The sequence below is a fragment of the Hyperolius riggenbachi genome, chromosome 4, assembly GCF_040937935.1.
Source record: "Hyperolius riggenbachi isolate aHypRig1 chromosome 4, aHypRig1.pri, whole genome shotgun sequence".
Lineage (NCBI taxonomy): Eukaryota > Metazoa > Chordata > Amphibia > Anura > Hyperoliidae > Hyperolius > Hyperolius riggenbachi.
The window spans coordinates 79,302,509-79,316,512 of record NC_090649.1 but is presented as its reverse complement, the minus strand read 5'-3'; the positions used below and the strand labels follow the sequence as shown (position 1 = coordinate 79,316,512).

Below are 14,004 nucleotides of genomic sequence, written 5' to 3'. Positions count from 1 at the left end.
ATCCCCCTGTGGAATAACCTAGATTGTCTTTCATCAGCCTAGCGATTTTGGAATTGTCTGCGATTGCACAGGGTCTTACCCGTTCAAGAGAACCCGAGGTGAAAGGGATATGGAGGCGGACATGTTAATTTCCCTTTAAATAATGCACATTGCCTGGCTGTCCTGCTGATCCTCTGCCTCTAATAATGTTAGCCATAGACTATGAACAAGCATTCAGCATATCAGATGTTTTTGACAAAAATCTGACAAGACTAGCTGCATGCTTTTTTCAGGTGTGTGATTCAGACTCTACTCTTCAGAAAGATCAGCAGGACTGCCAGGCCATTGGTATGGTTTAAAAGGAAATAAATATGGCAGCTTCCATAGGTATATGATACCTGACTTTGTTGGTTAGCTTTTAAAAGTGCAAACCTCTGGGCTGCTGCCCTACGATTTGAAGTGACCTAAAACTAGCATGTAGCCATTGAGTGATGGAACACTTGTTTACTGCATGCTTGGTCCTGATCAGCGACTCAGTAAATGACGACCACTCCAGATATAGCATCTTGAAACAAAATAATCTCATTTTTGTATCCTGAACAGTTCCAATTACACACACATTATACTTGCAGAATGCCATTTCCATACAACATAAAATTGGTAAATCCACTGTTAAGCCCCATCTACACGATACGATTATTTGTACGGTTCGATTACGATTCGATTTTCGATTCGATGAAATCCGACATGTTCGGCCGGGATTCGATTCAATTCGATTTGCCATTGTTTTGCAATGGCGAATCGAATAGAACTGAATCCCGATCGGACATGTCGGATTTAATTGAATCGAAAACAGAATCGTAACGGAACCGTACAAAGAATCGTATCGTGTAGATTTGGCTTTAGAATCAAGAGTGTGGTAACAATTAGATCACCTTGTTGTATATGCTTCTATGCATTTAGTAGTATATAAAACACATTGACCCCACATTCATTCAGCTATAAGACCAAATACAAAGTGCAGGCGGTACTCACACTGCTGGCTGGGGTCACATTCCGTCGTCATCTTGACATAGTTGGAAGGGAAAAGGCCGGTCACCCCATTGATCTCCCCTTGCCACCAATCCGAGTCATCTTTATTGATAACATTGATGAGTTGCCCTTTGCTGAAGTTCAATTCATCCTCGTTGTTGGCGACATAGTCATACATGGCAATGACCTGACACACTGGAGGGGACAGAGAGACACTAAGCTCAGAATAGGCAGATCATAGTCATACATAGCAATGACCTGACACACTGGAGGGGACAGAGAGACACTAAGCTCAGAATAGGCAGATCACAGTCATACATGACAATGACCTGGCACACTAGAGGGGACAGAGAGACACTAAGCTCAGAATAGGCAGATCACAGTCATACATGGCAATGACCTGACACACTGGAGGGGACAGAGAGACACTAAGCTCAGAATAGGCAGATCATAGTCATACATGGCAATGACCTGACACACTGGAGGGGACAGAGAGACATTAAGCTCAGAACAGGCAGATCACAGTCATACATGGCAATGACCTGACACACTAGAGGGGACAAAGAGACACTAAGCTCAGAATAGGCAGATCACAGTCATACATGGCAATGATCTGACACACTAGAGGGGTCAGAGAGAGACACTAAGCTCAGAATAGGCAGATCACAGTCATACATGGCAATGACCTGACACACTGGAGGGGACAGAGAGGCACTAAGCTCAGAACAGGCAGATCACAGTCATACATGGCAATGACCTGACACACTAGAGGGGACAGAGAGACACTAAGCTCAGAACAGGCAGATCACAGTCACACATGGCAATCACCTGACACACTAGAGGGTACAGAGAGACACTAAGCTCAGAATAGGCAGATCACAGTCATACATGGCAATGACCTGACACACTGGAGGGGACAGAGAGGCACTAAGCTCAGAACAGGCAGATCACAGTCATACATGGCAATGACCTGACACACTAGAGGGGACAGAGAGACACTAAGCTCAGAATAGGCAGATCACAGTCATACATGGCAATGATCTGACACACTAGAGGGGTCAGAGAGAGACACTACGCTCAGAATAGGCAGATCACAGTCATACATGGCAATGACCTGACACACTGGAGGGGACAGAGAGACACTAAGTTTAGAATAGGCAGATCAGGACTACATTTTAAGTGCATCAATGAAGCAATATAAATGTTCACAATGAACAGCCAATTTCAAGTGAGCATTTAAAGTGTATCTGAGATGACCTGCAAAAAAATGTTCATGCATACACAGGGCTTCCTCCAGCCCCCTTCGGCCTGATCCAACCCTCGCCGCTGTCCTCCGCCTTCTGGTTCCTCCGTAAGGGCTCCAGTAAGTTTGGCCGGTCGGGGCCGCGTCGCGGGAGCGTTCAGCACTTGTGCAGGCATAGAACACTCAGCCACAGGAGCGCCATGGCGCGCATTAGGCTGGGCGTGCGCAGTAAGCCCCGACTGGACAAACTTAAGTAAGCCTGTACAGAGCATCCAGAAGTTGGAAGATGGCGTTGAAGGACAGATCAGGCTGACAGGGGCTGGAGGAAGCCCCAGGCATGTATGACATTTTTTTTTGCAGGTAATCGCAGGTGCAGTAGCATCACGCTCCTACACTATGGATTAGAAGAATTGGGGCAGGGCTTCATGTTAATGCTGCGTAATATGCTAGCGCTATATAAATCCAATACATAATAATGCTACAGAACAAACAGAAACCAGTGTTCTGCAGTCACATAAGTAGTATAGGGAAAGAAAAGATGACAGATGCAACTTACATTACACAGTATGAATACCTTGCATGGCAGATAAAAGCAAACTGCTGTTACTTTCTGGAACACCCTCATATTTTACATTTGTAATGCAGCTTTACAAACAAACCCCATCAGACAGGCTCCCTGTTTGCTGTGTTGTCACTACAGAAGAAAAGTGAATCTCTTCAAAAAAAGAAGTAAAAACTAACAGATTTGATAATCCTGACCCAAGATGGCCACTAATGAACCAATCTTTTTCTTCCAGTTTTACCAAATCTATGTAGCAGAAGGGAAAACTGAGTAAATATAGTGAATGGGTAAGTTAGGCGGTCCCTTACATTACATAGAAATGGTAATATTGGATGAAAAAGATTGCATCGTGAGTGGCCACTATTAAGGTGCACATTAACAGTACAATTCATTCATCAGATGTGATTTTCCGACACTTTTTATGATTGAATTGTACAGAAAACTGTGCAGCGTGTAAAATTATTCTTTCATTGACTGGAACAGAAAACGTAATAGATCTGAAAGTTGGATTTTACAATCGTATCTAAAGAGAAAAAATACCCCAATTGACCAATCTATGGAAGTAATTAATTACTTTCCGATTACTTACGATCGTAAAAAGTGTGTTGCAAGATTGCATTTGATGAAATCATTGTACCCTTAATGGGCAACTTTAGAAAAATCTTAATAAAAATGTTAGCACGATTTTAGAACTGAATGTTAACAGACAAATGTACTGTAATATGGCAACTTATGTACAGTAAATATTTGTAATAAATCATTTCCTGTTTGTATTTACAGTCATGGCCTATATACATAGTTTGATAATAAAAAGTAGATCTATACAAACATGCGGTTCTTACCTGCAATGACAGCTGAAGTTGGCTTGTCAACATTTGGTCCTAATAACTTGACATGAGTGGCTGGGAACCACCCCTTCTGGCGCTTCTTCCCTCTTGCCTGGAAAACAACACACACGTTTACTACCATTCCGTGCAGGTCTGCGGTGTGTCAGTGCAAAGGCAAAATCTGCATGCGGTAATAAACCCAATACACTCAGAATGTAAACGTTTGAGTTTCGTAAGGGTGAAGTATTGAAGGACTACCTAATGTGTCCATTCGCTCAGTTTACCCTTCTACTACATAATTTGCTTTATGGAGATGAAGATTTCATTTTTCAGCACGACCTGGCACCTGCTCACAGTGCCAAACCACTGGTAAATGGTTTACTGACTATGGTATTACTGTGCTCAATTGGCCTGCCAACTCTCCTGACCTGAACCCCATAGAGAATCTGTGGGATATTGTGAAGAGAAAGTTGAGAGACGCAAGACCCAACACTCTGGATGAGCTTAAAGGAGAACTGTAGTGAGAGGGATATGGAGGCTGCCATATTTATTTCCTTTTAAGCAATACCAGTTGCCTGGCAGCCCTGATGGTCTATTTGCCTAAAGAAGTGTCTGAATCACACCAGAAACAAGCATGCAACTAATCTTGTCATATCTGTCTAAATTTGTCAGAAACACCTGATCTGCTGCATGCTTGTTCAGGGCCTATGGCTGAAAGTATTAGAGGCAGAGGATTAGCTGAATAGCCAGGCAACTGGTATTGCTTAAAAGGAAATAAATATGCCAGCCTCCATATACCTCTCACTACAGTTCTCCTTTAAGGCCGCTATCGAAGCATCCTGGGCCTCCATAACACCTGAGCAGTGCCACAGGCTGATTGCCTCCATGCCACGCCGCATTGAAGCAGTCATTTCTGCAAAAGGATTCCCGACCAAGTATTGAGTGCATAACTGAACATAATTATTTGAAGGTTGACTTTTTTTTGTTTTAAAAACACTTTTCTTTTATTGGTCAGATGAAATATGCTAATTTTTTGAGATAGGAAATTTGGGTTTTCATGAGCTGTATGCCAAAATCATCAATATTAAAACAATAAAAGGCTTGAACTACTTCAGTTGTGTGTATTTGAACCTAAAATATATGAAAGTCTAATGTTTATCAGTGCATTACAGAAAATAATGAACTTTATCACAATATGCTAATTTTTTGAGAAGATCCTGTATATGACTAGAAACTTTGAGCAATTTGTGTAGGGTAAGCTCTCATACTACAGGTCATGGTAAAATTGGTGAATCAAGAATGGATGTGTGTTAGCACCTTAACAACTTAAAGAGGAACTCCAGTGAAAATAATTTAATATAAAAAGGTGCTTAATTTTTACAATAATTATGTATACATGATTTAGTCAGAGTTTGCTCATTGTAAAATCTTTCCTCTCCCAGATTCACATTCTGACATGTATTACATGGTGACATTGTTACTGTGGGCAGATTATAGCTGTCTGTTAAAGCCAGAACAGCTACATAAACAGCCATTTCCTGTGTGTGTCATTGTTACATTGTGGCAGTTTGCCCAGAGTACCGTACGGTACCAGAGCCTCTTGTGGGAGGGGTTTCAGCACAAAATCAGTCATACAGCGCCCCCTGATGGTCTGTTTGTGAAAATCATTATATTTTTCATGTAAAAGTGGGTATCAGCTACTGATTGGGATAAAGTTCAATTCTTGGTCGGAGTTTCTCTTTAAAGAGGAACTCCAGTGAAAATAATGTAGTAAAAAAAAGTGCTTAATTTTTTAACATAATTATGTATAAATGATTTAGTCAGTGTTTGCTCATTGTAAAATCTTTCCTCTCCCTGATTAACATTCTGACATTTATTACACGGTGACATTTTTACTGTGGGCAGGTTATGGAGCTGCTGCTTGCTGTTTTGGCTGTGAGAGACAGCTGTAAACAGCTAATTCCTGTCTGTGAGCCTTGTTACATTGTGGCAGTTTGCCAGGAGTACCGCGGTACTCAGAGCTTCTTGTGGGAGGGGTTTCAGCACAAAATCAGTCATACAGCGCCCCCTGATGGTCTGTTTGTGAAAAAGCATTCTATTTCTCATGTAAAAGGGGGTATCAGCTACTGATTGGGATAAAGTTCAATTCTAGGTTGGAGTTTCTCTTTAAAGAGAAACTCTGACCAAAAATTGAACTTTATTCCAATCAGTAGCTGATATCCCCTTTCACATGAGAAATCTATTCCTTTTCACAAACAGACCATCAGGGGGCGCTATATGACTGATATTGTGGTGAAACCCCTCCCGCAAGAAAAGTACATACTTTTTTGGGCAGTTTCCTGTCTATGAACCTTGTTGCATTGTGGAAAATAGCTGTTACAGCGGTTTCCAACTGCCAAAAACCATGTAGCAGCTACATCACCTGCCAACAGTAAAATGTTCACTGGAGTTCCTCTTTAAAGAGAACCTGTACTGAGTAAAACTATTTAAAATAAACACATGAGGTAACTTCAAATGAACATTACATAGTTACCTTTCCATCAGTTCCTCTCAGAAGCTCACCATTTTCTTCTGACAATAATCCCTTCCAGTTCTGACAACATTTTGTCAGATCTGAAATATATCAGTTGCTGTCAGTAAAATATCAGTTGCTGTCAGTTATAGCTGAGAGGAAAACTGATGTACCAGGTAATGTCCATGTTTCCCTATGGCTCAAGTGAGCGATGTTACAGTTTAACTGTGTGCTGACCAGAAAGCGGTTATGGGTATTTATTTTGTATTTAGTTATTGGATATTTATGGGTGCTTATTTTGACTTTTAATTTTCAGTTCAGGTTTTCTTTAAGTGAGAAGAATATGGGGGCTGCTATATGTATTTCCTTCTAAACAATACCAGTTGCCTGGCAGCCCTGCTGATCTATTTGGCTGCAGTCGTTTCTGAATAACCCCAGAAACATGCATGCAGCTAATCTTGTCAATGTCAGAAACACCCGATCTGCTACATGATTGTTCAGAGTCTATGGCTAAAAGTATTAGAGGCAGAGGATCAGCAGGACAGCCAGGCAACTGGTATTGCTTTAAAGGAAATAAATAAGTCAGCCTCCATATACCTCTCACTTCAGCTGTCCTTTAACCTCATTAGCAGTAACCACAAGCTACACTCGGGGTGGAAAATCGCAGCTCAGTGCGGTAACCCCGAGCTACACATGGTAGCCGCCGGGAGGTCCATACGGAGACTTACGCGCAGTGGGCGTTCTCACTCACCTTCTGGGCGATCCTGACTTGGCGGCCATTCCTCTTCCTGTCCACGAAGGCTCTGCATCCCCGCGGTGAGATCGGTGACTATCATGACGACAGCCGGCAATCTCACTATAGGGTTACAGCGCCACCCAGAGGATGGAGGGAGAACTGCAGCGCTGGATCCTTGGGAGGTGAGTAAGTGCTGGGGCTGCTCCAGGCTCTCGCGGTATGATTTTTTTTCTTGCATGTAGGGTCTAAGCACGTGAAAAAATTGTACCGCTTTTAGACCCTAAAATCAGGAAAGAATCATACCGCCTGAGAGGTTAAAGGAGTGAAATGAAGGCTGCCATATTTTTACCCTTTTACAAAATACCAGTTTCCAAGCTATCCTGCTAATCCTCTGCCTCTAGTACTTTTAGTTAAAGACCATGAACAAGCATGCAGATCACGTGCTCTAAGCTGGCCGCACCAGTCCAGTGCATATTACCCTGCAGCAGACAGCACTGACAGGGGAATATGCAATAGCTCCACCCCCAGAAAGTGACGCGCTCCCTGCTTGACAGGAAATATATCACTGTCTTTCGCCTGATCACAGCATGCACTCCGCACTGCCACTGCAACATTCGAAATATATTGTTGTGGTGCCAGAGACTACAATGCAAATGCCTGCCGCATGGTACCGCTCGGAAAGGTTCTGCAGAGTCCGAAACGCCTCTGTCGTCACATCCACTTCCACCGCATTGAGTCGCACCTTGCATAATGTGGCCAGCCTCACAAAGACTAATGGATACTGCGACGGGTTAGTACCAAACGAACGTACCGCAACGCGACTCTATGCGTGTGAAAGTAGCTTAGTGTGTCTAGATTAGCTGCATGCTTCTTCCGTGTGTGTGATTGACACACTGCTGATGCTTGAAAGATCAGTTGAAGAGATCAGCAGCACCACGTGGATGTATTCAAGCTCTTTATTGCATAAAGATAGCGCCCAGGGACAGCGACAGACGCTGTTTCGGAGACAAGCTCCTTTCTCAAGCTGTATAGGCTCACTCAAAAGAGATAAACACAAAGGCATTTATATACAGTTTCAATGGGGTCACATGGACCAATCAGATAACATCACAATACAAAAAACCATACGTATCCAATCACAGGGCAAAGCATAATGAGAGGACCTGATGGGAAACAGATATGTAAATCAGCAGCCGTTATCACAGCATGATTTGAAAAGTGTCATAACCCCAATGGCCAATCAGCACTTACCAAGTCAGGAGGACCTGATGGGAAACCACAGCAATATCATAACGCTCCTCCCAATCTCCCAGGGGGCAATGCGAGAAGCGTACTGCTGAAAAACGGAACGAATGACGTCATCCGTTTCCATGCGTAAAAGCGTCCTAGCAATGCGTAAAAACGTACGCATAAGATTCTCAATAGCATCCATGCGTAAAAGCGTCCTAACGATGCGTAAAAGCGTAAGCGTACAAAAAGGCCTCCGTGCGTAAAAACGTCCAAACCACGCGCCAAAAACACGAAAAAACGCGATAAAAATGCGGAAAAAACGTACGCATACAATCAAATACAAAACTATATAGAATAGCCGCTATGCCGAATGCAAAAATACGCAAACTGGCGCATAAAACGCATATAATACAGAACATGCTGACAAAGTCAGCACCATAAATCATCAGATGATGACCAACAGCGAAAAAATGCTAATGCTGTGGTAAAGTAAGGCTGAGTGTGCCATGAGGGATAACCACCCTTATAGATAAATCGTTGTATTAGATGTAAAAGATACAATAACAATAAAGAAACCTGCACATCAAAAAATAGCAACCCCCAGAATACTCAAAGTGTAACCACAAGGGAAACACACATAGCTGGACTCGGCAGTCAGCACACCGCCGACGCAGCCTAGCAGACCGCACAAGAACATGTGAGGGCACAATATATCAATGAATCTTATACTCAAATAGGATATTAAAGTTTAAATGCAAAAAGAAAGGTCATAATCACGGTTGAGACCGCCCCCTCCCAGGGTACCCAACCTCCTAATCCAACCCGCCTCCCGCCTAAGTAATTCCTTTTCCCTATTTCCTCTAAAATGAACTGGAACCCCATCTATAACTTGCACACGGAGCTGTGGTATAGAGTGGCGGAACTGGGTGAAATGGGCCGAGACAGATTGGGACATATTCTTGGTCCTGATGGCCGATTTATGCGAGGAGATACGTTCACGCAGTCGCTGAGTGGTCTCTCCCACATATAATAGCCCACATGGGCATTTTAGTATATAAACTACATATGAAGAATCACATGTATACAGACCACGTATGCTGTACTCAGTACCCTTGGACGGGTGCCTGAACTTATCTCCCTTAAAAATCAAGCCACACATATGACATCCTAGACATGGAAAGGTGCCACTTCGGCCGCTCTTTACCACAGCTCGAGGTGTGCGTGCTCGAATCTTGTCCCTAACCGTAGAGGCTCGTTTGAAGGATAACAAAGGAGGAAATTTAAACTCCGGAACCTGTGGAAATGCACTTTGTAAGAGGCCCCAATGCTGCCGTACAATGGACCCCAGCTTATAGCTGCAGGCATTGTACCTGGAAACAAAAGGAAGTCTCACTCCTCCATGGCGTCTTCTGGTGGGTCTATTGGATACCAGGGTGTGTTCAGGGTACCCCCTTGACCTAAATCTGTCCCTCATTTCATTAAGACGAATCTCGCACTGGCCAGAATCGGACACAATCCTGGAGACTCTCTGCAATTGTCCACCAGGAATGTGTTCCCTAGTCGACCTGGGGTGGAAGCTAGAGAATTCCAAAACAGAATTTCTATGTGTTGGTTTAACATACAGATCTGTCTGGAAACCACCGGGTCCCAAGACAACCTGAGTATCCAGAAAGGAAACACTCTTCGAGTCAAAGTGTGCCGTCAATCTAATGGGGGGGCATTTGCTCGAAAGCTCCTCAATGAATGAATTAAGGGTCAACTGTGGCCCCCTCCAAACGCAAAAAATATCGTCAATGTACCTCCACCAACAAACCACATGTTGGCGGAAGTACATGCTGGTGTAGACGAATGCCTCTTCGTAGAGGCCCATGAAAAGATTTGCGTAGGAGGGGGCCACATTAGAACCCATTGCCGTCCCCCGTAATTGCTGATAGAAGACACCCTCGAACTCAAAGTAATTCTCCTCCAAGATAATCTTCAAGAGTGAAACTGCAAACTTTCTCTGTTCAACGGTCAGGTCAGACTGTGTCAGGAGATACCAATCGATAGCCTCCACACCCCCATCATGTGGGATGGAGGTGTAGAGGCTCTCGACATCCAAAATGCCCATGTGGGCTATTATATGTGGGAGAGACCACTCAGCGACTGCGTGAACGTATCTCCTCACATAAATCGGCCATCAGGACCAATAATATGTCCCAATCTGTCTCGGCCCATTTCACCCAGTTCCGCCACTCTATACCACAGCTCCGTGTGCAAGTTATAGATGGGGTTCCAGTTCATTTTAGAAGAAATAGGGAAAAGGAATTACTTAGGCGGGAGGCGGGTTGGATTAGGAGGTTGGGTACCCTGGGAGGGGGCGGTCTCAACCGTGATTATGACCTTTCTTTTTGCATTTAAACTTTTATATCCTATTTGAGTATAAGATTCATTGATATATTGTGCCCTCACATGTTCTTGTGCGGTCTGCTAGGCTGCGTCGGCGGTGTGCTGACTGCCGAGTCCAGCTATGTGTGTTTCCCTTGTGGTTACACTTTGAGTATTCTGGGGGTTGCTATTTTTGATGTGCAGGTTTCTTTATTGTTATTGTATTTTTTACATCTAATACAACGATTTATCTATAAGGGTGGTAATCCCTCATGGCACACTCAGCCTTACTTTACCACAGCATTAGCATTTTTTCGCTGTTGGTCATCATCTGATGATTTATGGTGCTGACCTTGTCAGCATGTTCTGCATTATATGCGTTTTATGCGCCACTTTGCGTATTTTTGCATTCGGCATAGCGGCTATTCTATATAGTTTTGTATTTGATTGTATGCGTACGTTTTTTCCGCGTTTTTATCACGTTTTTTCGCGTTTTTGGCGCGTGGTTTGGACGTTTTTACGCACGGAGGCCTTTTTGTACGCTTACGCTTTTACGCATCGTTAGGGCGCTTTTACGCATGGATGCTATTGAGAATCTTATGCGTACGTTTTTACGCATTGCTAGGACGCTTTTACGCATGGAAACGGATGACGTCATTCATTCCGTTTTTCAACAGTACGCTTCTCGCATTGCCCCCTGGGAGATTGGGAGGAGCGTTATGATATTGCTGTGGTTTCCCATCAGGTCCTCCTGACTTGGTAAGTGCTGATTGGCCATTGGGGTTATGACACTTTTCAAATCATGCTGTGATAACGGCTGCTGATTTACATATCTGTTTCCCATTAGGTCCTCTCATTATGCTTTGCCCTGTGATTGGATACGTATGGTTTTTTGTATTGTGATGTTATCTGATTGGTCCATGTGACCCCATTGAAACTGTATATAAATGCCTTTGTGTTTGTTATCTCTTTTGAGTGAGCCTATACAGCTTGAGAAAGGAGCTCGTCTCCGAAACAGCGTCTGTCGCTGTCCCTGGGCGCTATCTTTATGCAATAAAGAGCTTGAATACATCCACGTGGTGCTGCTGATCTCTTCAACTGATGTTTTGGGAGCTGCTGGACTACAGCGCCATATCAGCTTAGCACACGGATACCCTCACCAGGGTGCCTATCGACTGTGGTGCAACATGAAAGATCAGAAGGACAGCCAGGCAACTGGTATTGTTTAAATGAAAATAAATGTGTCAGCCTCCATATCCGTCTCACTTTAGGTGTCCTTTAAGATCTTTACAAACCTATTAGCTGATTAGAGTGATTATATTAGGAGTACTGCTACATGAATGTTTGTGATCGTCTTAAGTAAAAATCTAGCCTCTGTACAGCTATGCCACAGTGTTATTTAGCTACAGTATCAGTCATAAGAAATTGCTAAAGGAGAGGTTTAATACTTTGTTCTTTTCCCCACAGGTGCCGCTCACTGCCCCCCTTCCCTCTCTATAGAACAGAAAAAGCTTATTGACATATCTGTATAGCAACTGTTCCTATCGCTGTCGTTTTTAATATCCAATATTGTCCATCATCGAGGCTGCCTTCTTTCTCTTTGAATGAAGTATGACCTGGACAGGAGAGACCCTTCACTGAAATAATATGGCTGACAGGGAGTCTAAACCTCAGTGTATCTAACAGTGTGTTCCATACCTGTAGCTCCCCTTGCCACCATCCTGAAGGGTTCTTCTTTAGTATCAGAATCAGCTGCCCTGGAGCCAGACTGAGCTGCTCGCTTCCTGTTGCTGTGTAGGCAGAGGTGACCTGAGCAATCTCTGCAATACAGAGGGACAGTGTCTATGGAAGGTACAGCCAATCCCCACACAGAAGAGGGGTGAATAAGAACAACAATGCAGAGAAGAGAAGACTAAGATGTTCTTGAAACGTACAACTTTGACATCATCAGGCACAATGGAAAACACTCATCAATATTTCGCAGCTCTACTTACCTGGCTTTTTGGTTAAGGTTCCTCCAGCTTTACTGGCACTGCCCACACCCTAAAATAAAGAGGAAATTTGTGGTTATTAAGAGAGAGCCCCAATTAAAAGCAACTGGATTTCATTTTTGTAAAAAGAGTCTATTCCAATAGGAAAAGTGCAAATAAATTTGAGAAAAGATAGAAGAGGCTTATTCCCTTGTATGACTTGCAGATTGATTAATCACTGTACTGGTGTATTTTTTGATAAGCAGCCAAACACTGTTTGCATCTTAGGGCTGGGTCACACTGGGCGATGTTTCAGCGGTTGGCTGATCGCCGGCAATCAGCAAAGCGTTGCTACTAATGTATCCCTTTAAATACATTAAAACTGCGGCGTACGCGATTTCGATCAATCGCAAACGCGCTGCATGCAGTGTCTATGGGGCCATTGTGCTGTGATTCTCCTATTGACGGGAATCACAAGGGCAAATCACGACATTTTGCCACCAAATCAGCGGGGGACAAATGCCCAATGTGCACCGGCCTTTCTGGCAGAAACGGCTGGGGTGGTGGTGTGGTGTGGGAGGGGGATGGGGGGACATGAACACACATTGAGACCAAGCACAATTGTGTATACAGTACTACTTATTTTTTCTGCTGCAGTTTCTCTTGGTCTCTAATAACTATAGGAGCTGCCATTTCACCCCTCCCCTTCCCTCTGCCCGTATTTATCCAGATATTCCCCTCCCTCCCCCCCCCCCCCCATTAAAAGCCTCTAACAAACATTTAAAGTCTACCTGAACTGCACAGGACAGAAGGAAAACAGAAAGAAATGCACCGTGTATGTATTTAAAGAGTTTAGCCTGTCTAATTCCTCCTCATTTGTGTCTAATCACAAGTTGTAATTTGATCCCTCCCATGTCACATGACTGCCTAAGGAAGATAAGCCCATTTGAAAACACAGGCTGTAAACAATATGTCTGCTTCCATGAATCAGAAAGTAGAAACAGTGCAGATTTATTTAAGGATTTGTATCAGCTGTAACAAAGAAATGCTTTTTCTTTAATGGGTATTATGCAGTTGCGTATCTTTTAGAACAGAGGAAGTTTGAGGTCAGGTCCACATTAAATGTAAAATGAAGAAAAATGATGGATTTTTTTTTTTTGTAATGAGCCACATTGTTAGATTTTTGTTAGATTTGTTATACCGTGCATTTTTAACGTGATATTGAGATTCCTGGAGGGGGGGGCTAAAAATACTGCAGGAAAAAAAAAATGCCTGGATAGCTTTAACAGACTCAAACAATAGACACACGTATGAATTTACCTCCTGATCTCGGGGCCGCACGTAGTTTGAAGGGAATATTCCACTTCTGTCTCCGAGGGTCCCTGTCCACCACTCGCCATCTTTCTGTGTCACCAGAATAATGTCCCCTTCATTGAATATCAAGTCCCCAGGTTCAGTGCTAGTATACGGGTATAGAGCCACATAATCTGTAGAGAGGAGATGTCCAGTGATACAAATGTCAGCTCAGCAACCATAAACTCTATTA

The 14,004-nt window shown here is 43.4% G+C and overlaps 1 protein-coding gene across 7 annotated transcripts in view; it reads right to left on the bottom strand.

Moving 5' to 3' along the window:
• The window catches only part of ITSN2 (intersectin 2), a 225,262-nt gene that overhangs the window by 76,982 nt on the left and 134,276 nt on the right, over window positions 1-14,004 (bottom strand). For all 7 annotated transcript variants that reach the window (XM_068280241.1, XM_068280247.1, XM_068280245.1 and 4 more), the window contains exons 24-28: window positions 13,779-13,945; window positions 12,483-12,531; window positions 12,187-12,308; window positions 3,659-3,755; window positions 1,015-1,206 (exon numbers count right to left, since the gene is read on the bottom strand). In XM_068280241.1, coding sequence (XP_068136342.1) covers window positions 1,015-1,206; window positions 3,659-3,755; window positions 12,187-12,308; window positions 12,483-12,531; window positions 13,779-13,945 — 627 coding nt within the window. The remainder of the gene's footprint in view (window positions 1-1,014; window positions 1,207-3,658; window positions 3,756-12,186; window positions 12,309-12,482; window positions 12,532-13,778; window positions 13,946-14,004) is intronic.